At 37.7% G+C, this 25,581-nt stretch overlaps 1 protein-coding gene across 1 annotated transcript in view; it reads right to left on the reverse strand.

Annotated features, from left to right (window-relative positions):
- LOC128736776 (uncharacterized) overlaps positions 1-25,581 on the reverse strand; it is a 181,573-nt gene that overhangs the window by 57,137 nt on the left and 98,855 nt on the right. The window contains exons 11-12 of the mRNA XM_053831264.1: positions 15,108-15,359; positions 4,215-5,159 (exon numbers count right to left, since the gene is read on the reverse strand). Of these exons, the coding sequence (XP_053687239.1) occupies positions 4,215-5,159; positions 15,108-15,359 (1,197 nt within the window). The remainder of the gene's footprint in view (positions 1-4,214; positions 5,160-15,107; positions 15,360-25,581) is intronic.

The following is a 25,581-nucleotide window of genomic DNA, read 5'->3' on the forward strand; positions in this document are numbered from 1 at the left end:
TGTACTTGGTCCTAGGCTACTTGTCACCACTGTACTTGGTCCTAGGCTACTTGTCACCAATTCATTGAGCTGCTGGAAGTCGGCTTCAACCTGGTCGTTGGGCCCGTCTATTTATAGTATCGGTGGGGTTTTTGAAAAAAGCAGATTTCGGTGCACAGTCATCCGTCATCCTTGCGACATTGCCGACCCATCGTAGCCTCCCGATTTTCGCCAGATGTCGTTTGGAATCACTCCAATTTTTGCAATCGCTTACTCTGTTCATTTTTACAAGGGCCCCATTCTCATATATCTTAGATGAGAACACAATTAGCGATTTTGAAAGTACCTGGGTGACTCCTGTTACCTAAGTGACAGTACAAATGAAATGGTAACTGCAAGGTGAGTTGAAGTTACTTAGTGAAGTGTGAAGTGAAGCTATTTGAGCTTATTTCACTGGCGGCAAATAAGTTTTTATGCTGTTTTATTAGCTTTTATCATGATTTTTGGGAATAATATGGCAAAATGGACCACTTCCCGAAGTCTGCGCAGGTTGAAATTATCACCAATCGATTTCCTGCATTTTTTTTTCATAGGAATAGGTAACTTGTAAGATTCCAACCCAGCGGCTTCTAATTAACTAATGTTTATTTAAGCGTCTTAGTATCATCGGCCTCTAATTCTTGGGATTATGAGCTCGTTTTTACCCATTGTGCAATGTTGCGAATCGGACGAGAAGTCAACCATGCCTACTTACACGCGAAAGAGTATGAGAAACTTAGCAATCAACGCTTACGCCGTACACGCAGGCGTAAAACAAACAGCCGCCAGTGCTGCGTGCAGACATTTTGCTACCCACACACTCGCGCACGCACATCCTCACATCGTCTTCCTCAACTCGCGGGGAATCAACTACCTGTGAGGCTGGTGGCGCACTGGGATACAAATTTTGCATTACTTTTTCTTCTTCTTCTTCTTCTTCTTCTTCTTCTTCTTCTTCATCTTCGCCCTCGATTCTACTCACGGGCAGGGGCGCGTACCCTCGCGTGTAATCGGCATCAGCCGATCGGGCATCAACGACGAATGACGAGCGAGAAGAACTGTAGCTGTTGGCTAAACACATACTCGCAAAAACTCCTTGCAATGCATGAAGAAATCAGAGCGGAATTTTTAAAGGGATGCTTATGCCGGCACGTGTGTGACTAATTTAGACCAACACCGGCTTCGCAACACCACCCTGAAAATTTGATGGCCATCGGATAAAAACTTATCCGATGAGATCGGTAGTTTTTTATGGACTTGAAACCGTGACGCTGCTCACGGAGAACATCCCAAATAAAGACAAGATCGTAGCAGAAAATTCACAATAATTTGTATGCATGTCAATTTTACATTGGAATTGCATAATGATTAGAATATGTCAAAGCAAAGTGAACAAGTTGTATTGCAGTCGTGAATGTCCTCATATACAACTCACGACTGTGAGTTATAAAGCAGTATAAATTACTGTAATATTAAGTTATATTTTAATCATATGATGAGGAGTATTAAGTTGCGTGTTCTAAAAACCGCTGTATGATATGCAAGCTTGAATTACAAAGATATGATATGAGTTCGTATATCTCGGTTGCAATCGAGACAACAAAACCACATTGTTTACTGAGATACGTGCCTTTGACGTGTTCGAGCGGAAGGTACTGCGAACGATATTTGCCGGATCCGGAGTATATACTGAAAGCGGAGAGTGGTGGAGGCGTATGATTCACGAGGTACATCCACTGCTTGGAGAAATTCCCATCGTACGTCTGGCGAAAATCGGTTGGCTACGGTTGGACGGACACGTCGTAAGGATGCCGGACGACAGTGTGACCGAAACAGTTCCCTTCAACAACTCCACGGGCGCACCAGGAACAGGGAGGCTCGATATGCAAGATGGCTCGACCAGGTCGAATGCGATTTGCGACCTCTGAAACGATTAGGAAATTGGCGACGAAAGGTGATGATGGAGATGACTGCTTGTTCAACGTCGATCAGCATGGAATCACCGCGCTATCAAATCTTCTAAAATCGACAGCCTACCTATTCTTTCTTACGATAAACTTCTTGCAGTGCTTCATCGCCCCCTACAAATATCAGCGATCTGCTGTAGCTCCAGAAACCAAGTTTCCATTTGTCGTCCTTGTTTCGTTGCCTGGGCCAGTGTTTTGTATTACTTGAATGGTCTTCCGGCCATCTCGATTCGAGACAACCCGTTTCTTAATATAGCCACCTTATCCAGCTCAGACGCTGCCATGTGCCGCTCAGAACGTGGAGTCAAAGAGCAAAATTGAAGCGAAAAGACTGCTCGTATCTCGGTTGATACCAGAAGGTGTTAGGGATAGGGCGCCCAATTACGATTTAGTATTATGCAGCGGGAAGTTGCTTGCAGTCTATTGGTACGTTAGTTTCGTTGGTTAACAGATTTGATTTCGGCAAACTTGGGACCGGATTCTTTTTGTCATTTGTCATTTGTAATTTATTAAAAAATTCGTTGGACACATAGTGGTCTTAATGAATACTAATACTATTTTGATGAAAACTGCACCAACTAGTTTTTGTGCTGGCGATAGGAGCACTCAAATTCTGTTTTGGCCAGGCATGATTTGAATGACTCAAAATCATTTTCATTATATTAATGAATTACCAGTGAACTGACCTGATCTGTCTACTAATAATGGTAAATCGAACCATTTTCCTCTCAGTTACCGTACAGCAATATAATATATTTTGACTGAGCCGCATACCGAATATTAAAATTGAGCCATTGTCTAGCTGACCACATATTGTGCATTGTAGTAGGTAAGCGTCAGACTGATAATCCTGCCAACTACCACAATCGTGTCCGACGAAATGCCGTCTAGCATGAAAATCTGTCTGACATCCATGGCACAAAATGATTTCCTCCTAAATATTGCAGTATTGCGCTAATCCGGCCAATGCAATAGGCGGATAGGATAAGCAAGTAGCCTGTTGATAACCGAACAACGCCGGTCTAACGCACCATAAAATAACAAACACTGTAGAAAATCGCCAACAAAAGCGATATGACAAGGTGCAGTGGGGTGGGTCGGAACGTTGAGATGTGTCTTAAGACTCTTTTAAAGTTCCATAATCAGTAAATGTCCAGTAAAAATTTTAAAGATGGTCAATCATTTCCAAAAAATTGAGAATATTTTCATTTGATAAAAAATTCAAGGTTTAAGCAAACTCCACTGTACCTTACTTATGAGTACAGAGCACCATGGAGTTGGGCAGGTCCCGAGCCACTACAAATTACAACAACGATCAACATGTTCGGCGGTACAGCGGAACTGCTATTCCCATTGTTAACCAGCCCGGCCAGAACTGAGCCTACACACCGGCAGCCCGGCAGAGAACTTGTTCTCTGTCTGATAAATGTCACCACGAATACCAGACACTGCATTGCTCCGACCGAACAGCGCAAGCCACCATCACCATCATGGATTTGGGAAACACAGTCGTGAAATTCAATCTACATGACTTTACTTTCCCTTTGAGAGACGACAACAACAATAACAACAGCTACAACAACGGCAGCAGCAGCAACAGCAGCATTTGAGCTGGAAAACCGTCGGAAAATTGCACACACCAGAGAACAAAAGGGAAACCGGTACTTTCCCAGGCGTGTAAATGTGTGTAAAGATGAGTGTGTTCTAAAACCGGAACCGCACAGCATCCGAAAGCGTTGCAAACATACACACAAACACGTGAGGAGGATGTTGCGTGTACCAACCGTCAGAGGCAGAAGTATGTGCATGGTGCAAAATTCAATTAGCCGAAACGCGAACAAGCGATGATGGTTTCCCACCGTTTGTTTGGAAGCGTTTCAACGGTTTTTTTGTCTTGTTTGTGTCACTTTGGAAACAGCCAGCGAATAAGTGGTGGATTCACACGCGAACCAGCCAGCTTCAAGCTGGCGTTTTCGAACGAGAACCGAAGTCGGTAAAAGTATAAAAATAAACTGCAAAACTGCTATGCTGGAACGAAACGGTGCATTTTATGGAGGCGCATTATCGTTACGGATAAAAAGCAGTTGAGGAAAGATTCAACCATAATTCAATTAACTAAGCAGAAAATTTTCGGGACGAATAAGTTTTATCAGAAATTAACGAAAAAAACAACAAGACACACATCACAAAAAGAAAAAGCTTAAAACTTGTTTCAAACTTCATACTAACCTTCACATTCATCAGCTGAATTTAGTCTCAGCCCCTCACGGCAACTCACAACATGCCGCGGAGTGCTAGTGGTCGTGGCCGTCGTCGTCGTCGTCGTTATGGCCGATGAAACTTCAGCCTCCGGTTCGAGATAGTCATCACTATCAAGCTCATTTTCTTTATGGTTTTCCTCCGGGAATTCATCCTCCTCCTGCTCCTCCTCATCCCTATCAATCTTGACTACCACCGGAGATGATGATTCGGTAGAAGTGCCATGAGGCTCTACCTCAAGTGGTTTAATTTCACTTTCTTCTTCCAACTCCGGCCTCCGGTCACCGTGATGGTGACGATGCCGATGCGGCGGTTGCTGATGATGAATTTCCTCGTCTTCGCCATTCTTATCTTCATCATCGTAGTCATCACCATCATCGCCATCGTCGCCGTCAACTTCGACTTCATTGTCGGACTCAACATTTGATCGATCGATTTCCGGTCTTTGCGCCGGTTCCGGCAGCTCATTGTCCAGGTCCAGGTCATCCTCTTCGACGTCGACGTCGACGTCTTCTTTGTCATCATCGCTTTCAGCCGGCAAAATTTCATTGTTTGATTGCTGTTCGTCACCTTCATCGTACTCGTCATCGTCACTTTTCTCATCAATTTCAGTCACTTCCGTTGTTGTCGTGGTCGTGGTGGAAGCCGGCGTGGAAGGGCGTTCCTCATTTCCATTTTCATTATCAGCTTCCTCATCGAAGTCGCCCTCACCATCCTCCTCGCCATCGTCGTCCTCTTCATCATCCTCACTCGGGGAAGCCGTCTCTGCACTACTGCTGCTGCTACCCAGACTCGGACGCGGGCTTGGCTCCGGTTCCGGTGCAGCCTCCTCCAGACAGCGATACGAACCATGTGTATTTTCACATCCATCGGGGCAACGCACAGCTATCGCATCATCTTCACACTCGTTGATGTCTGTTGGTTTTCCCGGCGGCAGTCCGGAGAGAAGGAAAATGTTGTATTTACAAAAGAGCTTAAACGGCGAAGCGCACGGAAGTGTTTGTTAGCAAACGGCACGGCCAGGCGGTAGCGATTTCTTTTGTTTATGATGTAGCTGTTAAGTTAAGCTCGAAGCGCGCAAATGATGGTAAGCAATATGGCATATGTGTTATCAGACTGAATTATGAAAAGCAAACACACAAACGCACAAACGAACACACACACAAGACAAGTGGGTTATGATTGTTTAACGTGAGAATGTACTGTTTGACGATGTTCTGCGACTAATGATTCAGCAATTCAATTCATAGTTCTGAACAACAATGAACAATGTTAGCGTTAGAAACTCAATGATACGACTCACATGATTTTACTCCAAACAAAAACAAAAAAAAACTTATGCATTTACGTTGCTTTTAATGAAAATCAACTTTGCAGACAGAGTGTTTGCCCGCACATAATCATAAACCTACCGGAGCGACAGCGAGTGCATCAACTTTTTTTTTTTGGACGGAACCATAAATGGAGTATAATAACTGACTGCCGACTGCGGAGAGGAACGAACTAAAAGGTTGAAGATAGAAATGAACTTTCCAGAAGCAAGAGGGAACGGAAAGCCGGAAAATTTTGTTTTTCTTTCAGTAATTTTATACTGGTATTCCCAATTCGACATTTCGACACTTTTTTGGAGGAATTTCTCTAAGCAAATTTTGGTCTCCTTGTTTTTAAATTAATATCGACATTCAATATGATTAGAAGTGATAGAAATCAAACAAAAGTACAGTGGAAGGCATAAAATATTATTTAGAAAAAAATATACAGTTTTTAACAGCAGCCGGTTGAATCCTGAATACCAGGAAAATTCAACGACAAAGTTGTGTCAAAAATTTTAGAATAAGATAAAACGTGTAATTCAAAATAGTTACACTTCTATTGGAATGAAGAAAGTTGTGGTCATAAATAGAACTTAGATCATTATTGGACTTCAACTATTGGATTGATTACAATATTTTAGTTTAACCCTCTAACGGGCAACAACGTAAAAACGATGCGATCAAGCTTATGACTATTTTATGATGAAAGTACACACTAAAAAACCTTAAGTTCTGATTTTCATACAAAAATAATTATCTGGAGGAGCGCCAGGTAAGAAAAAGTCCATTTTCTCTTTTTCTTTTTTCATGTCTAACGCTCTGCCCAGATATTTTTTCAATTCAGATATATTACAAAATTAAAATAATGCATGAAATTTACCCATAGAATACATTTTTGGGTCAATCATTTTGTTCTAGATGTCCTTTTCCTTCAAAAGTAAAAAAGGGAATATTCGCGCATTAATTATTTTCGAAATTTTTCGGAATTTTTGTTTTTGAAATATAATAACTTTTGAATGCATGGTCAGAATGTTATGATATTAGTATCAAAATGTCAAGAAATCTGTTCAGACACATTTTGTATATTGCCAATTAAAAACAAATTTCGTATGCGGCTCTGGAACTCCAAAAGCGAAGGCCGTCTACAGACGGTCTTACCCGTTAGAGGGTTAAAGTAGATTTTAAACTGATATTGTAACTTAAAGTGGATCTGAGTATTAAGTTATATCAGGGTTTAAATCTAGATGCGAACTTTCAATTAAACTTGAAATTGTAACTCTTGGAATCCTGGATTCCCAAATTATTGAATATTTAGATTCATAAATCCTTGGATTTAAGTTCTTGGATTCCCAGATTCTTGGATTCTAGGATTCTAGGATTCTTGGGTTCATTCACGTTCATATTCTTGGACTTTTAGATATATGGATTCTTAGACTCTTATATCCTTGAATTCTTGGATTCATGAATTCTTAAGCTTTGGGATTCTTGAATTCTGGCATTTTTGAATTCTGGGATTCTTGGATTATAGGATGCTTGGATAGTTAAATTCTTGGATTTCTGGCTGCTTGGAATGTTAGATTCTTTGATTTCTGGATTCTTGGAATCGTGGATTCTTGGATTCTTCGATTCTTAGACCTTTAGATTTATTGACTCTTAGACTCCTAAATTCCTGAATTCCTGAATAATAGGATGCTTGGGTACTTGGATACTTGGATTTATATACTTGGATTCATGAATTCCTGGCTGCAAGAATTCTTGGATTCTTAAAGAATCAAAAAATGATCATCCAAAAATCAAATAAATCAAAAGTGTAAAATTTCAAAAATTTAGGAATCCAATAACTCAAGAATCCAAGAGTCCAAGAACCTATAATTCCAAAAATCTAAGAAACAAAGAAAACAAAAATCCAACAATCTAGGAATCAGCAGGTTCATAAGTCGAAAAGTCCAAGAATCCAAGAGTATAAGAAACCGAGTATCAGTATAACTATAACTATAACTATAATTATAAAAATAGAGCTTATCATAAGTATTATCTCTGCCATGGCTTGTAACCTAAATTTTATTGACAGACGAAGAAAAAGACAATAACAAAGGTATAGACAAAGAAAAAGATGAAGAAAAAAGAAGAAGATACAGACAAAAACAAAGACAAAGACAAAGACAAAGACAAAGACAAAGACAAAGACAAAGACAAAGACAAAGACAAAGACAAAGACAAAGACAAAGACAAAGACAAAGACAAAGACAAAGACAAAGACCAAGACCAAGACCAAGACCAAGACCAAGACCAAGACCAAGACCAAGACCAAGACCAAGACCAAGACCAAGACCAAGACCAAGACCAAGACCAAGACCAAGACCAAGACCAAGACCAAGACCAAGACCAAGACCAAGACCAAGACCAAGACCAAGACCAAGACCAAGACCAAGACCAAGACCAAGACCAAGACCAAGACCAAGACCAAGACCAAGACTAAGGCCAAGACTAAGACCAAGACTAAGGCCAAGACTAAGACCAAGACCAAGACCAAGACCACCCGAGTAACAATTTGGGTTTTATTGCACTTTTATGATGGCATTTAAGACCAAAATTGGTCTTACAAAAAAACTAAGAGTACAAAAAACTCACATTGTTGCTTGGGCAAGACCAAGACCAAGTCGAAAATTGAAAGTCGAAAGTCGAAAGTCGAAAGTCGAAAGTCGAAAGTCGAAAGTCGAAAATCGAAAGTCGAAGATCGAAAGTCGAATGTTGGAAAGTCGTAAGGTTAAAAGTCGAAAGGTCGGAAGTCGAAACTCGAAAGACGAAAGTCGAAAGTCGGAAGGTAAAAAAGTCGAACGGTTGATAGGCCGAAAGTCGAAAGCCGACAGTCGAAAGTCGAAAGTCGGAAGGTCGAGAAGTCGAAAGGTCGAAAGATCAAAAAGTTGCAAAGTCGCAAGTTGGAAGGTCGGAAGGTTAAAAGCCGAAATTCGGAAGTCGCCAGTCGAAATTCGAAAATCAAAAGTCGAAAGTCGAAATTCGAAAGTCGAAAGCCTAAAGTCGAAAGTCGAAAGTCGAAAGTCGAAAGTCGAAAGTCGAAAGTCGAAAGTTGGAAGTCGAAAGACGTCAGTCGAAATTCGGATGGTCGAAAAGTCGAAAGGTCGAAAGATCAAAAGGTTGAAAGGTCGCAAGGTGCAAAGTCGAAAGTCGAAAAATCGGAAGTCGAAATTCGACAGTCGAAAGTCGAAAGTCGACAGTCTAAAGTCGATAGTCAAAAGTCAAAGATCGAAAGTCGAATAATGGAAAGTCGAAAGGTCAAAAGTCGAAAGTCGAAGGTCGGAAGTCGAAAATCGAAAGTCGAAAGTCGAAAGTCGAAAGTCGAAAGTCGATAGTCGGAAGGTTAAAAAACCGAATGGCTAATAGGCCGAAAGGTGGAAGGTCGCAAGGCCGAAAGTCGAAAGGTCGGAAGCCAGAAGTCTAAAGACGACAGTCGAAAGTCCAAAGTAGGAAGTTCGAAAAGTCGAAAGGTCGAAAGATCAAAAAGTTGGAAGGTCGCTAGTTGGAAGATTGAAAGGTTAAAACTCGAAAGTCGAAAAGTCGAAAGTCGAAATTCGACAGTCGAAAGTCGAAATTTGAAATTCGAAAGTCGAAAGTCGACAGTCTAAAGTCGATAGTCAAAAGTCAAAGATCGAAAGTCGAATAATGGAAAGTCGAAAGGTCAAAAGTCGAAAGTCGAAGGTCGGAAGTCGAAAATCGAAAGTCGAAAGTCGAAAGTCGATAGTCGGAAGGTTAAAAAACCGAATGGCTAATAGGCCGAAAGGTGGAAGGTCGCAAGGCCGAAAGTCGAAAGGTCGGAAGTCGAAAATCGAAAGTCGAAAGTCGGAAGATCGCAAGACCAAGACCAAGTCGAAGATCGAAAGGTTAAAACTCGAAAGTCGAAAGTCGAAAGTCGAAAGTCGAAAGTCGAAAGTCGAAAGTCGAAAGTCGAAAGTCGAAAGTCGAAAGTCGAAAGTCGAAAGTCGAAAGTCGAAAGTCGAAAGTCGAAAGTCGAAAGTCAAAAGTCAAAAGTCGAAAGTCGAAAGTCGGAAGTCGAAAGACGACAGCCGAAAGTCGGAAGGTCGAAAAGTCGAAAAGTCGAAAGATCAAAAGGTTGAAAGATCGCAAGGTGCAAAGTCGAAAGTCGAAAAATCGGAAGTCGAAATTCGACAGTCGAAAGTCGAAAGTCGACAGTCTAAAGTCGATAGTCAAAAGTCAAAGATCGAAAGTCGAATAATGGAAAGTCGAAAGGTCAAAAGTCGAAAGTCGAAGGTCGGAAGTCGAAAATCGAAAGTCGAAAGTCGAAAGTCGAAAGTCGAAAGTCGAAAGTCGATAGTCGGAAGGTTAAAAAACCGAATGGCTAATAGGCCGAAAGGTGGAAGGTCGCAAGGCCGAAAGTCGAAAGGTCGGAAGTCGAAAATCGAAAGTCGAAAGTCGGAAGATCGAAAAGTCGAAAAGTCGAAAAGTCGGAAGGTTAAAAATTCGAAAGGTTGATAGGCCGAAAGGTGGAAGGTCGCAAGGCCGAAAGTCGAAAGATCGGAAGCCAGAAGTCTAAAGACGACAGTCGAAAGTCCAAAGTAGGAAGTTCGAAAAGTCGAAAGGTCGAAAGATCAAAAAGTTGGAAGGTCGCTAGTTGGAAGATCGAAAGGTTAAAACTCGAAAGTCGAAAAGTCGAAAGTCGAAATTCGAAAGTCGACAGTCGAAATTCGAAAGTCAAAAATCGAAAGTCGATAGTCAAAAGTCGAAGATCGAAAGCCGAAAAATCGAAAGTCGAAAACAGAAAACAGAAAATAGAAAACAGAAAACAGAAAACAGAAAACAGAAAACAGAAAACAGAAAACAGAAAACAGAAAACAGAAAACAGAAAACAGAAAACAGAAAACAGAAAACAGAAAACAGAAAACAGAAAACAGAAAACAGAAAACAGAAAACAGAAAACAGAAAACAGAAAACAGAAAACAGAAAACAGAAAACAGAAAACAGAAAACAGAAAACAGAAAACAGAAAACAGAAAACAGAAAACAGAAAACAGAAAACAGAAAACAGAAAACAGAAAACAGAAAACAGAAAACAGAAAACAGAAAACAGAAAACAGAAAACAGAAAACAGAAAACAGAAAACAGAAAACAGAAAACAGAAAACAGAAAACAGAAAACAGAAATCAGAAAACAGAAAACAGAAAACAGAAAACAGAAAACAGAAAACAGAAAACAGAAAACAGAAAACAGAAAACAGAAAACAGAAAACAGAAAACAGAAAACAGAAAACAGAAAACAGAAAACAGAAAACAGAAAACAGAAAACAGAAAACAGAAAACAGAAAACAGAAAACAGAAAACAGAAAACAGAAAACAGAAAACAGAAAACAGAAAACAGAAAACAGAAAACAGAAAACAGAAAACAGAAAACAGAAAACAGAAAACAGAAAACAGAAAACAGAAAACAGAAAACAGAAAACAGAAAACAGAAAACAGAAAACAGAAAACAGAAAACAGAAAACAGAAAACAGAAAACAGAAAACAGAAAACAGAAAACAGAAAACAGAAAACAGAAAACAGAAAACAGAAAACAGAAAACAGAAAACAGAAAACAGAAAACAGAAAACAGAAAACAGAAAACAGAAAACAGAAAACAGAAAACAGAAAACAGAAAACAGAAAACAGAAAACAGAAAACAGAAAACAGAAAACAGAAAACAGAAAACAGAAAACAGAAAACAGAAAACAGAAAACAGAAAACAGAAAACAGAAAACAGAAAACAGAAAACAGAAAACAGAAAACAGAAAACAGAAAACAGAAAACAGAAAACAGAAAACAGAAAACAAAAAACAAAAACTGAAAAACTGAAAAACTGAAAAACTGAAAAACTGAAAAACTGAAAAACTGAAAAACTGAAAAACTGAAAAACTGAAAAACTGAAAAACTGAAAAACTGAAAAACTGAAAAACTGAAAAACTGAAAAACTGAAAAACTGAAAAACTGAAAAACTGAAAAACTGAAAAACTGAAAAACTGAAAAACTGAAAAACTGAAAAACTGAAAAACTGAAAAACTGAAAAACTGAAAAACTGAAAAACTGAAAAACTGAAAAACTGAAAAACTGAAAAACTGAAAAACTGAAAAACTGAAAAACTGAAAAACTGAAAAACTGAAAAACTGAAAAACTGAAAAACTGAAAAACTGAAAAACTGAAAAACTGAAAAACTGAAAAACTGAAAAACTGAAAAACTGAAAAACTGAAAAACTGAAAAACTGAAAAACTGAAAAACTGAAAAACTGAAAAACTGAAAAACTGAAAAACTGAAAAACTGAAAAACTGAAAAACTGAAAAACTGAAAAACTGAAAAACTGAAAAACTGAAAAACTGAAAAACTGAAAAACTGAAAAACTGAAAAACTGAAAAACTGAAAAACTGAAAAACTGAAAAACTGAAAAACTGAAAAACTGAAAAACTGAAAAACTGAAAAACTGAAAAACTGAAAAACTGAAAAACTGAAAAACTGAAAAACTGAAAAACTGAAAAACTGAAAAACTGAAAAACTGAAAAACTGAAAAACTGAAAAACTGAAAACAGGAAACAGAAATCTCAAAGCCGTAAATCGAAAACCCAAATCCTAAAACAGAGAACCTAAACTGAAAATGGAAATTGAAAAAAGTAAAAGAAAACAGAAAGGAAAAGCAAGGGAAGGGAACAGTAAACAGAAAACAGAAAATAAGAAGCAATGTTTAGTAGACAGGAATCAGTAAAAGAAAAATGAAAAGAGTAAAGAAAAGGAAACGGAAGGAAAACGGAAAGAGAAAAGATAATGCAAAAGGAAAAGGAGAAGGAAAAGGAAAATGAAAAGGGGAAAAGGAAAAGGAAAAGCGGGGGAAAAGGAAAAGGAAAAGCGGGAAAGGAAAAGAAAAAGGGAAAGGAAAAGGAAAAGGAAAAGGCAAAGGAAAAGGAAAAGGAAAAGGAAAAGGAAAAGGAAAAGGAAAAGGAAAAGGAAAAGGAAAAGGAAAAGGAAAAGGAAAAGGAAAAGGAAAAGGAAAGGAAAAGGAAAGGAAAAGGAAAACAATAAATGGAAAGGAAAAAGAAAAATAAATGGAAAAGGAGAAGGAAAGAGCAACGGAAAACGAAAAGAGATATGAAAAAGAAAAGGAATAGACCCTAGAAAACATAAAGCAAAGAAACTGACAAACAGAAAATAGAGGATGATAAAGAAGAAAAGAATGAGAACAAAGAAAAAGTAAAATAAAATTGAACGAAAAACAAAAACTCAAAAGAAAAAAAGTAATAAGAAAATAACAAGAAAAAGAAAAAGGAGAAAAAGAAGAATATAAACAAAAATGAATGCGAAAATGAAAGGAAAAAAGAAAGAAAAACAGCAATACAATAAAAAAACATTAAAAGAAAAATTAAAACAAATAGTGAAAGAAAAAGAAAGGAATAAGAATAAGAAACAGAAAACTTGAACAAGGAATCAGATTATAAGCAACCGGAAAAAGGAAACAACGGTAGACAGGAAACAAGTAACAGGTAATCAGAAGTGGTGAATGACCCTCTGGGTTAAAAACACTCAAATACAAAAAAATGGAATCAGAAAGTGGATGAAAAGCTCTGAAATTGGGATTTGGAACGGATTTGTGTAATTCTGGCTCAAAAACTGAAAGATCAGTTACAGTTAGTACACAATCATGGGTCACACACAATTGTAGATCATTTTAACTTTAGCTGCGATTTATGTTTGAATATTATCTATTCATTGATCAAATTAGTAGTACTACCTAAGAACAATAATTTTATCAATCAGTAATATATCAAACATAAATTGAAATTTGAAGCTAAAATGACCCACAATTGTGTGTGACCCTTGATTGAATTTCATCATTAAATAAACGGTCAATAACACTATGAGATAAAAAAGTTTTCTAAAAGATGTGAATCTGGATTGAATCATACAATTTTTACAAATAAAAGCAGCATTTTTTAAAAAATCTTTTGAAACTTGATAAAGTCAACTCTCACGCTAAACCACCGTCAAAATTCTACATTCAATCATTCCGTGCAACATAATTCACTCCAACATCAGCTGAGATCTGCTGAGCTTTCCTCACTGTCGATATCAGCGTGTCGGGCTGGGCGGACAGGCGACGGAAACTTTGAACGAACGAAAAGTCTACGTCTGGACGGGAAGCTACCAAAAGTAAAAGTTTTTTTTTCCCGAGTATGGAATGCATCAGACGGCGGCAGAAAAGAAGGAGCGGTTCAACAGTCAGTAACCGAAAAGTTTAGTCTCCGGAATCCATTCTACAAACAGTATTAAAATTGTATGAACAAGATTGAAGATTATGCTGAACGGAGAACGGAACGGGAGTTTTGACTGCTGAATTTTCGGTCTGCTGTGGGCCAACTATGGGCAGAGAATTTTATTTCTTTTAAATTGCTCTGAAAGATTTTGTTTTCGTTGAGAGACCGGTAGTGATGAGGTACGTCACCCACTGCCTGACTGCCTGCTGAAGGATTGTTATGCGGAGGCAGCAACAATGCAAAACAGATTGAAATTGTGCTAAACAAGAGAGCAGCAAGTACCTACTGTTTCATAGCCGGAGGCAGCATAAATACCGGGAAAATACCCGAAAGCATAAAATAACCTCAACAAAGAACATTGAGAAGACATCGTGTCTTGATGTTTTGAGGGCATGTGTTTTGTCTGATTCGTTTTGAGGAATCGGGTAAATTTTCACAGTAGGTATAACTGATACGATTAGAAGAAAAGTTTTGACGAAGTTTTTAAGGTCGATTATTCTTATTGCGGTTTAATTGAAACATCTGAATCTATCTTTCCGTCCGTAGTAGCTGCAAACGGAAAGAAAAATTCTGGTTCTACCGGTTTCTTCCAACCCAATAATCGAACGTTCGACAAATGACCTTTGAGATCAGTTTTAAATTACCTATGCAATATTTATTGCTAAGTAACAGTTCTAAAGATTGGAGAAGAATTAAATTTTTTAAATACAATAAACAAGAGAACAAAATTTACCTAACGATGTGAATGATATGCAGATGAAGATAAATATTAGTCTTTTACTCATGAACCATCCATCTCGGGTGAAACTACGCACATGCTATTGCACTAAAATGACATGAGCAAGAACTAGATGATTTAGTGCTTTTGTTTAAAACTAAAATGTCGATTATCAGGTAGATTTATTCAGCGAGTGACATAATGATGTTGTTTGCTTTCCAGCAACTGAGCTCAGAGTCTTGTGAATATTTATAAATCTGTTGTGAACAAGAATTCTAATAGATGTGCAATAAAAAATAAGTACCGTAAAATAAGATTACCACGACGGTTTCTGTAATTTTGATAAAAATTTGATTTAAAATTGAAGATAAATTACATTGGTCCGAATGGATAAAGTATCTTCAAAAGCAGTAACAATTTTTGCGTAAAATGTAATAAAACTTTCAATTAGCATCCAAATTACACCCCATTTTACGGTACCCGTTGGAAGCAAGTGAAACCCAGTTTCACCGACCGAGATGCTACATTACCTTGGCAAGTTTTCCAATCATCCCCGAGGACGAACCCGACCGGGCAAATGCAGTACGTGCGGCCCATCGTGCTAAGACACTGATGGGAGCAGCCGGCGCTCGGACATTCGCCCGCATCTTCGCAGCCGTGTCCGTCGGGTGACAGTCGTGTTCCGGGAAGACCCTCGCAGCTGCAATTATAGCCACGCCATTCATTGATGCAAGTATCCTGACAGGGACCGTGCCCGTTTCGCAGCAGGCACTCGTTGATATCTGTGATTTTCGAGCAAGATTATTCATCACAGATGCTATTTACATCGAGCTTTTGAAAGCAAAAAACTGTACAAATTGTAAATGGCCATGCTTATCTATGTCATTAGTACACAACACTCAACTCGCAAATCATCATCATCATCAGCAGCTGCGTTAATTTGCTAATGGCAAGGGTAAAATCGCTCAAAACATTCGTTGAAACTTTTTTCCTCCCACTTGGTTATTTGTTGAATTGATACCCGCAGAACAGTGCCAGTGTATGGCACACTGATGCTTCCCAGTCCCAGGCACCCAGTTGACCTAGTTTGGAACTGAAAGCGGAACCTAATTTTACGGCCGCGCCGCCTCGGAAGAAAAGAATTGCATCCGCATTCAGGATAGGTACATGATTGCGTCATACCATCGCCATCGTCGTCGTCGTCGTCGTCTTCTTCAGGTGAGAACTCTCGGAAGAATCCTCAGCAACAGCGGCTTCTCAATTTCAAAAGCGTGAATTTCCGCAATTAAAAATATTTATACAAAGTATCATCCTTTTTTCCTTCCGACCAGCAGCAGCGCCTGGCTGCCTGGCTATTCATCATAGGCTTGCCAAGCAAGCCACACAACCACCGCGCAGCACAGCGCAGCACAGCAGTCGGATGTGAAAATCATTTCCGGAAGGCGACAGGAAAAATCCCTTTGATGTATGTGCTCACCAAGGACGACGGCCCACTCAAAGCAACTTCTTCTCCCGGGTGCCCAGAGCCGGTGTTTTTGCGTGCGTCCATGAATAAATCCTCAACCGCGATGACGGCTGTTCCAACGTTACTTTGCCACAGCCACATCAAAATGGGTCGAGCTGCGTGTGAGGGTTTTTCATTGTGTTGTTTTGCATGGTTTTTGTGGTTGTTGTTTGTTGTCGGAATTTTTTAATTTTTGAACCGAGCAGAACAAAACGTACGGTTTGCTTACAACAAACCGGCACCAGATTGTGGCGGCGTACTTCAATTATGATTGTGATGCAACTTTTAGAGGTCGCAGCAGGATATAAAACTGTAGACAGACCTCTCGGAAACGTCAATTCTGTCAAGTGTCAAGAGATGAAGACTCTCTCACGGCCAGAGCCGAAGCGTGACATTGTGGCGTCCTTGGCGAAGACCCGATTTAGTATTCCCTAATTCTTTAAATCAGTGTTCTTTCCAAGTTGATCATTTTGTCTGAACCGCCAACCAGATTCAGGACTAGCACTAAATTCTGGACATTTAATTTTGGAAGAGATTTGGAGTAGATCCTGGTTCAGATTTTGGATCAGCTTTTGGACCAGCTATTGGACCACATTCTAGACCAAAACAAGGTTTTGGAACTGGACCAAATTCTGGGCCTGTACGACATTTTGAACCTCATTTTTTTATCAGATCTCGGACCAGATTTAAGATTAAATTTTGGACGAGATTCTAAAACTTGACCTGGTTATGAACCAGATTTTGGAAGACATTTTTGATAAAATTTTTGGGGTTAGATTTTGGACCTAGGGCAGATTTGGCGCAGATTTTGGATCAGATTTTGGACCACATTTTTAATTAACTTTTAACCTGATTCTGGACCTGATTGAGAACCACATTGTTTTTAGATTTGGACCAGATTTTGGATATTTTGGACCATTTTACTAACTTTGGACCAGATTCTGTATCTGTATCAGATTGTGAACCTTAACCCATTATGGACCAAATTTTTTATTAGATTTTGATTCAAATTTTGAATCAAATTTGGGTCCAGATTCTGGAACTGGACCAAATTATAAACCAGATTTTGGAACACATTTTTAATCAAATTTTGGACCTGGAGCAGATTTTTGGCCAAATTTTTAAACAGCAGCTATCAAATTTTGGAATTTGATTTTGATTTTGATGGAGATTTTGAACTAGATTCTAAACTTGGACTATATTTTGGACTTGGACTATGTCGTGGACCACATTTTTTATTTACAAATTTCATTACAAATTTTTGAACTGATTTCGACTAGACTTTGAACCATGTTTTGGACCACATTTATATTCAGCTTTTGGTTTTAAAATAACCAATCTGGGTCCACATACTGGAACTGGACCAGAATACAAACCAGATTTTGGGCCACATTTTTGATTAGGTTTTAAACCACCAATCGATCAGGGTTTGAACCAGATTCTAGACCTGGACCTGGACTAAATTGCGGGCCACATTTTTCTATCCAATTTTGTTCCGTATCTTGTAACAAATTTTGGATCAAGTTTGAACTAGATTCAGGACCAGATTTAGGACTACAATTTTGATTTAGTCCAGATTTTGCACCAAATGTCAAACCAGATTATAAACCAGTTTTTGGAACACATTTTTGATCAGACTTTGGGCCACACTTTTAATCAGATTTTAAATCAGCAGTAACCAGATTTTGGATCATACTTTGAACCAGATTCTGGACTCGGACCATATATATCTATATCGGGGTACCAAATTTTGAAACATATTTGAAATAGATTGTTAACCATGTTTAGGACCACATTTTTAGCAGATTTCGGACCCAAATTCGTCACATAGCGTAGCGTCACATTGTGACGGCTCTGGCGTAGGTCCGATTAGGCACACCGTCGTGTCTTAAGTCAGTGTTCCTTCGATCTAAATTGGAATTGGGTCTAACATCGGGCATGCAATTTAACTAGAAATTGAGCTTAATATTTACTAACTTCGGACCAGATTCTGTATCAGATTGTTGACCTTGACTGGTTATGGACCAAATTTTTTTATCAGATTTTGGTCAAAATTTTGAATCAAATACCTACCTACCTGGTTTATAACTTGGACCAGTTCCGGAAGCTGAACCCAAAGCTTCCGGAACTGGTCCAAGTTATAAACCAGGTTTTGGAACACATTTTTAATCAAATTTTGGACCAGGAGCAGATTTTGGGTCAAAATTTTTAAACAGCAGCAACCAGATTTTAGATCGGATTCAGAACCTGATTCTAAACTTGGACCATATTTTGGATTTGGACTATGTCGCGACATGTCGTGGAGCAAATTTTATTACAAATTTTCATTGGATTCGGACTAGACTTTGGGCTTTGGAGAACCGTGTTTTAGACCACTTTTTATCAGCTTTTGTACCAGATTTTGAATTCAATTTGGGTCCAGATTCTGGAACTTAACCAGATTTTGATCAGATTTTAAACCACCAATAAGATTTTGGATAAGGGTTAGTACAAAGTTCTGGACCTGAACTGTATTTTGAGCCTGGACGAGTTCACGAGTTTTCTATCAAATTTTGTTTCAGATTTTGTTCAAAATTTTGTAACATATTTTGGCATAGATCTGGAGTAGATTTTGGATCAAACATTAGATTATATTCTGGACCACAACCAGATTTTAGACCTGGACCAAATTCTGGACCTGGACCACATTTGGTCCACATTTTTATATCAGATTTCAGAACAGGTTTTGGACCAGATTCTTAAACTGAACCAGGTATAAACCAGATTTTGGAAGACATTTTTAATTAAACTTTTTGAGCCAGATTTTGGACCTGGGCCCACAGTTTTTGGATCAGTTTTTAAACTACCAACTAGGTTTTGAATCAAGTTTTAAGCCAAGTTACGGATCTGGACCACCTGCACTGCATCGTGAACCACGTTTTTTTTATCAAATTTTATTTTAGATTTTAACTAGAATCTGAACCAATTTTTAGCCATAGATTTTCGACCACATTTTGAATCAGATTTTGCACCCAGATTTCAAACCTAGTCTGAACCATCTGGACTAGATTTTGGATAAGATGGTCGGTATTAAGTCACACCGAATCAAGTGACAAAAGTCTGATTTCGAGAAAAATGCGTTCAAAGTTTGCTGCTCTGTATGCTTTATAGCAATCAATTGTTCGAAATCATCCTGGCTGTTTGCAACTTTTATGTAGTCTGATTAGAGTAAAATGTAGCTTAGCAAATTCTTGATTGTTTGCTGTCATTAATTCATTTTTTTAAATTTTGCGACTTGATCCGGTCTGATTTAACACCGACCAGATGTTAGACCACATTTTAGATCACCTTTTGGATCTCATTTTTGATATGATTTTGGATCAGATTAAGATACAGATTCAAGACTTTTATCAGATTTGGACCATATTTCGGATATTTTGGACCACACTTTTGATCACATTGTGGACCGTATTCTGTACCTGTAACAGATTGTGGACCTTGCCCCGATCATGGATTACATTTTTTATCGGATTTTGGACCAAATTTTGAATCAAATTTATGTTCAGATTCTAAATCCCATCAGGATACTGTATCGTGGACCACATTTTTTAGTAAATTTTGTTCCAGATTTTTGAACTGATTTTAACCCAACTGTGGGCCATGTTTAAAACCACATATTTTATCTGATTTTGGACCAGATTTTGAATCAAATTTTGGACCAGATTCTACAGATACTTCAGACAGATTCTACAAATTCAGACAATACTGGACCAGGTTATAAACCAGGAATTGGAAGACATTTTTGATTAGATTTTGGGCCTCGATTCCGGATTTGGTTTGGACCACATTCTGGAACTATATTCTGGATTCTGGAGCGGATTTAGGACCACATTCTTATCAGATTGTGGACCTTATTTTTGATCAGATTTTGGATCTGATTCTGGACCTGCTTCAGGCTCTGGACTAAATTTAGTACCGCATTTTGGACCAGATTTAGGACATTTTAGACCACACTCTTGATCGAATTTTGAGCCAGATTCTGTACCTGTACCAGATTATGAACCTTGCCTCAATTATGGACCACATTTTTTTCATCAGATTTTGAATCAAATTTGGGTCCAGGTTCTAGAACTGGACCAAAATACAAACTAGATTTTGGGCGACATATTTGATCAGATTTTAAACCACCAATCAAATTTTGAACCAGGGTTAGAACTAAATTCTGGACCTGAACTAGATAGGGTACAATCAAATTTCGTTCCAGATTTAGTAACAAATTTAGGAACAGATATGAACTAGATTTTAGACCGGATGTGGGACTACCTTTTTGATTAGTTATTGGCCATATTTGGGACCAGATTCCAAACTAGAACCAGATGTTGGATCAAATCATCAGATCCTGGACCAGGTTTGAACCAGGTTTTGGATAATATTTTGGACCACAGTTTTTATAAGATTTTGAATCAGTTGTTAGACCAAATTTTGAACCACATTATTTGTTTGATTTTAGTCCAAATTTTGGACCATATTTCGGACCAGATTATTAGCCAGTTTTTGGAAAACATTTTTGATCAAATTTTGAACCTATAACAAATTTTGGGCCACACTTTTAATCAGATTTTAAATCAGCAGTAACCAAATTTTGGATGAAATTTCGAACCAGATTGTGGACCGGGACCATATTCAGGACCTAGGCTATATCGTGGTAGCAAATTTTGGAATTTTGGTTTTAGATTGTGAACCATTTTTTAGCAGACTTTGAACCTAAATTCGTCACATAACGTAGGGTCACATTGTGGCGGCCCTGGCGTAAGTCCGATTTGGCTCTCCTTCGTGACTTAAATCAGTATTCCCGAGCATGAGCGAAGAGCAAAACAATATCAAAATGTGTCATGGAAATCGAATAACTCGTATCAAAATTTGATCTTGTTTTGGCTGACATAGTTGGTAAAATAACAAAAAATAATATCAAAATTTTGCTCCTTTAAGGCCAAAAGAATAACTACTTGTGTTATCTGAATAACAAAGCAATAACATGACTGTATTCAGACTTTAGAATAACATTATTTTAGTATAATCAAGGTGTTGAAAACAAATGCAGTAGCATATGAGATATTAAAAAATCATTTTATAAAATATTTTATAATCTAAAATTTCTTTAATCAATAAAATTTTTTTTATGAAATATATCGAATGTCATTTTAAGGTCAAAATAAAATATGATAACAAAATCAGTTATTAAACTCATCTTACAACCAATGTTTTAAATATCTGCTCAATAACAAAATATGGTATCAATGTTCTCCATAGTAGTTCAATAACAAAATACAGCATTTTGCTACAGTTTGATATTGTTTTAAAAATATTTTGCCTTTCGCTCCTGCTCGGGTTCTTTCGATTTGACTTGTAATTGGGTCTAACATCGTACATGCAATTTAACTGGAAATTGAGCTTAATATTAGGCATTCCGTTAGAGTTGAATTTGGACTCTTATGAATTAGAAGTTTTACTTCAAACCGGATATAGACACGAAATTAGACACGAAGTTTTACTTAAAATCAGAACTGACATTTATCCTCTTATTCTCTTACACGTTTTACTGCTTTTCTGTTCCGTCTTTTTCTCTTTTCCAGTCCTGTTATTTTACTCTTTGTTCCATTTTAATCCCCAAATTCTTTTCATTTGTGTCCCGTGCTTCCTGTTTCATTGTTCCGTTTTTCTTTGTTTCCCACACAACTTTTTCTTATTTTTAGTCCTTGTTAATCTCATATTTCAAACACGTTTGTTGTTAATTTCTTTTCCTTTCCCCGTTCTTTATTTTTTTCTGTTCCCCTTTTTTTCTTTTTCGGATTTCGTATTTTTCTAAATCTTCTCCACTCCTCTCCGATCTCGGCTCCTTCACGTTTTTCGTCTTTTTGGTGCTTCGCCCTGTCGCGTTTACTTTGGTTTTGACTCCCTTTTTTTCCTTTCTTCTACAGTTTTCCTTGTTGATCTCCCGTTTTACGTCTTCCTTTCGCTAATTTTAGCTTTCTCTTTAGTCTGTTTTTTCTGTTTTTCGTTTCTTCTTTTTCTATCCCATTTTCCCGTTTTTGGCCCTTTTTTCCTTTTCCTATCTTGTTTTTTGTCACTTTCTGTTCCGTTAGGTTTTTTTTATTTTTTCTACGGTCGGTTCCGGTTTTCATCTTATTCACTTTATACCCCGCTTTGCGTTTTTGCTCTTATTATATTCAGCTTTTCCTCATTTTCTGCCACGTTCTGTTTTAATCTTCCATGTTATATCTTTTTCGTTTTTTTTCTTTTTCTGCTAACGTTTTTTCATTTTCCTGCTCCAGTGTTTTGTTCTTTTCTATTCCTCCTTTCTATACCGTTTTTTCCCTTTTTGCACCCGTTTTTTATTTTTTTATATCCTATGTCGTTTTTTCTCCTTTCTCGTTCTGTTCATTTTCTTAATGATTTTTCCTTCTTTTTTCTCATTTTCCTTCTTTACTCTTGTTCTTCATCTTGTTTTGTCCAGTTCCTTCGCTTTCTGCATTTACACGTTTTTGTCCTATTCTCTTACACGTTTTACCTTTTTTCTGTTCCATTTTTTTCTCTTTTCCAGTTCCGTTATTTCACTTTTTGTTTCATTTCTTTCTCGTTTGCCGCACATTTTTTTTAAATTTCAATTTAGTTTTCACTCAAGTTTTAAACTTGTTTTTTGTTATTTTCTTTTCCATTTTCCGTCCTTTCTTTTCTCTGTTTCCCGCGTTTCCCGTTTCCAGTTTTCGTCTTAAACTAACTCTTTTCAGCTCCTCTCCTTCTCGTTTTTAGTCTTCCTATGTTCCGTTTTTTTCTCGTTAGAGAAAATTTGAAGCGTTAATTTTGCTTGAGGCTCCCTTTTGCCCTTTCCTCTCTGGTTGTCCTCGTTTATCTCCCGTTTTACGTTTTCCTATCTTTCGTTTTACCTTTTTACTCAGTCCGTGTTTCCTGTTTTTGTGTATTTTCATTTTTTTCTGTCCCATTCTCCTGTTTTTGTTCCCATTTCACCTCTTTTTCTCGCTTTCCTCATTTTTTAAAGGGGTTTCTTTTTCTCTCTCTCTCGCTTCGTATAGGTTTCTGTTGTTTTCTGTTCCGTATTTCCTTTCTTGTCTCGTTTTCGGAGTAACGAACTCCTTTTTTTCACCGCTGTTTCCGTTGCATTTTTTTTTTCAATTCCTATCTAATCTTTCATCCTTTTCTGAGTCCTGATTTCTGATTCTGATCCTCTTTTCTTGTCACGTTTTTGTCATTTTCTGTCCCGTATTGACTTTTTGATTCTTTGGATTTTCTTTTTTTTTCAATTTTTCCCTTTTTTTATGTTATCGTTTCTCCATTTTCTTGCTCCCGTATTTTTTCCTTATCTTTTACTTTTAATATTTCTTCACCTTTTTTGTACTGTTTTTTCCTTTTTTGTCCAATTTATTGTCAATTGCTTTCTCGTTTGCTTCGTTTTCTTTATGGTTTTTCCTTCTTGTCACTCATTTTTCTTCTTTTCCCTTCCGTTCTTCACCAGTCCAGTCTATTTGATTTTCACATTTCCACTTTTCTGTCCCTCTTTATATGTCCCGTTTTCACGTCCATTCTGTCATGTTCTATCGTTCGTTTTTTTCATGCCAGTTTTTATTCTTTTTCTTACTCAATTTTTTTACCTTACAGTCCAGTTTTGGTCCCGTTTTCCTTCATGCTCTTTTCCGTTATTTCTCCTTGTCTCATTTTTCAATTTTTGTTTCTTTTTCCGAACCACTCTTCGGTAATCCATCTGTGAATATGCTAAGTAAGAATAAGAAACTCTTTGCTCTACCTCGTTTGGTTTACGAGACATGAATTTTTAAATTAGGTAAGTATTCAAGAAACCCGAGTTTTCTCGCTGTAACTCAGGAACAACAAAATATGTTATCAAACAATTTAATGTATACTCAGCCAGTTTGATCCTGGTTACCTGGTGTGCTTTAGAGCTAATCCCAAACGTACATCTTGTCTTGTATTTACTATGTATAATACTGTATAACATATATAAAAACAAAATAAATATTAAATCGGTCAGACCCACTGAGCAACATTTGCCGCAGAGATGATTCTCTAAAATCAAGATCAAACGTTATTTGATCAATGCTACATTTTTGAATCCACAGGGGAGGAAGACACGAGGACAACAGTACCTTCCGTACAGGAACAACAACAAAATTTTAGCATCGAAAAATTAGAAATTGACAACTAAGAAAAAAAATTTCCATCGGACAGAACATAGTTTTTCGACTTTTTGGTGCTTTCATTCATCGACTTGAAACTAGACTTTGAAATCGGATTTGAAATTGGACTTGAAGTTGGTGTTGAAATTAAGTGTGGAATAAAAATTGATTTTGAACTTGAATTTGCATTGAACTCAAATTAAGTTTGAAGCTAAATTTGTGGAAAATAATGAAACAAAGGTTGATAGTATTCAAATAGAACGGGAAAGAGTGGGAAATTAGATAAGGGAGGGTCATTGATGCAAGCACCCGTTTCCAGCTCTATGCCTGACTCACAGCTGCTCGCTGGAGGTTTACTACCAGAACGTACGTGGCCTTTGAACCAAAATCGATGATTTTATTTATATCTGTAACAAATTTGAATCTTGATATAGTCATTTTGGCTTAAACCTGGCATTGACGAAAATATTCACTCACGACAGCTATTTGCATCGTTTTTTATACTTTCACGGAAGAAGCTTTCCTATCGAAACCATCAACTTCAACGTTTTTCCTGTAACTGATGAGATTGTCGAAACTTTTAGCGGAAAATTAAAATATTCACTAGTTGCCGGAGCTGACGGTATTAAACATTACGTCTTGAAAAAGAATTCTACTGCTCTCGCTATACTCCTTTCACTATTGTTTGATACTTCAATCCAGCATGTGTAGTTTCTTGGAAAGATTCAGTCATGTTTCATGTACTTCCTTTCCAGAAGAAGGGTGATACGTTAAACACTTTCGAGGCATTACATTGTTATGCTTCAGCTCTAAGTTCTGTAAGTGGCTACATTCATACCTAACAAACCGTAGGCTGATTGCGGATGCGAATTTACCGACGTATTTCGCAACATCTCTGGCGTGCAACAGGGGAGTAACCTTGGACCATTGCTTTTTTCTCTTTTTTATAAAACCCTATGTTCTTAGTTTTAAACCATTGTCATGTATCACTTGGTGTGATCCAGCCCATTATCTTACATTTCAAAAGTGCGTCCAGCATCAAGTTTTGATTTCCAGAAATTTTCTTCGAAGACCCAGACCCAGAAAATATCCAGCCCTTATTTATTTGTATTTGTTTTTTCTGTAATTTGTACCCATCGAATTAATTTCATAGCAAGTTCATTTGCTCCTTAACGTAACGTGGTTTAAAATATGACGTCTCATACTACTACTACTACTTTCGCCGATCTAACAACCGTTTTACTCTCACGATTGACAAGAATACATGGAACAGTTTTCCATCGGTATGAAAACCCAGCCCGCACGACCATGATA

This window comes from Sabethes cyaneus, chromosome 2 (genome assembly GCF_943734655.1).
Source record: "Sabethes cyaneus chromosome 2, idSabCyanKW18_F2, whole genome shotgun sequence".
Classification (NCBI taxonomy): domain Eukaryota; kingdom Metazoa; phylum Arthropoda; class Insecta; order Diptera; family Culicidae; genus Sabethes; species Sabethes cyaneus.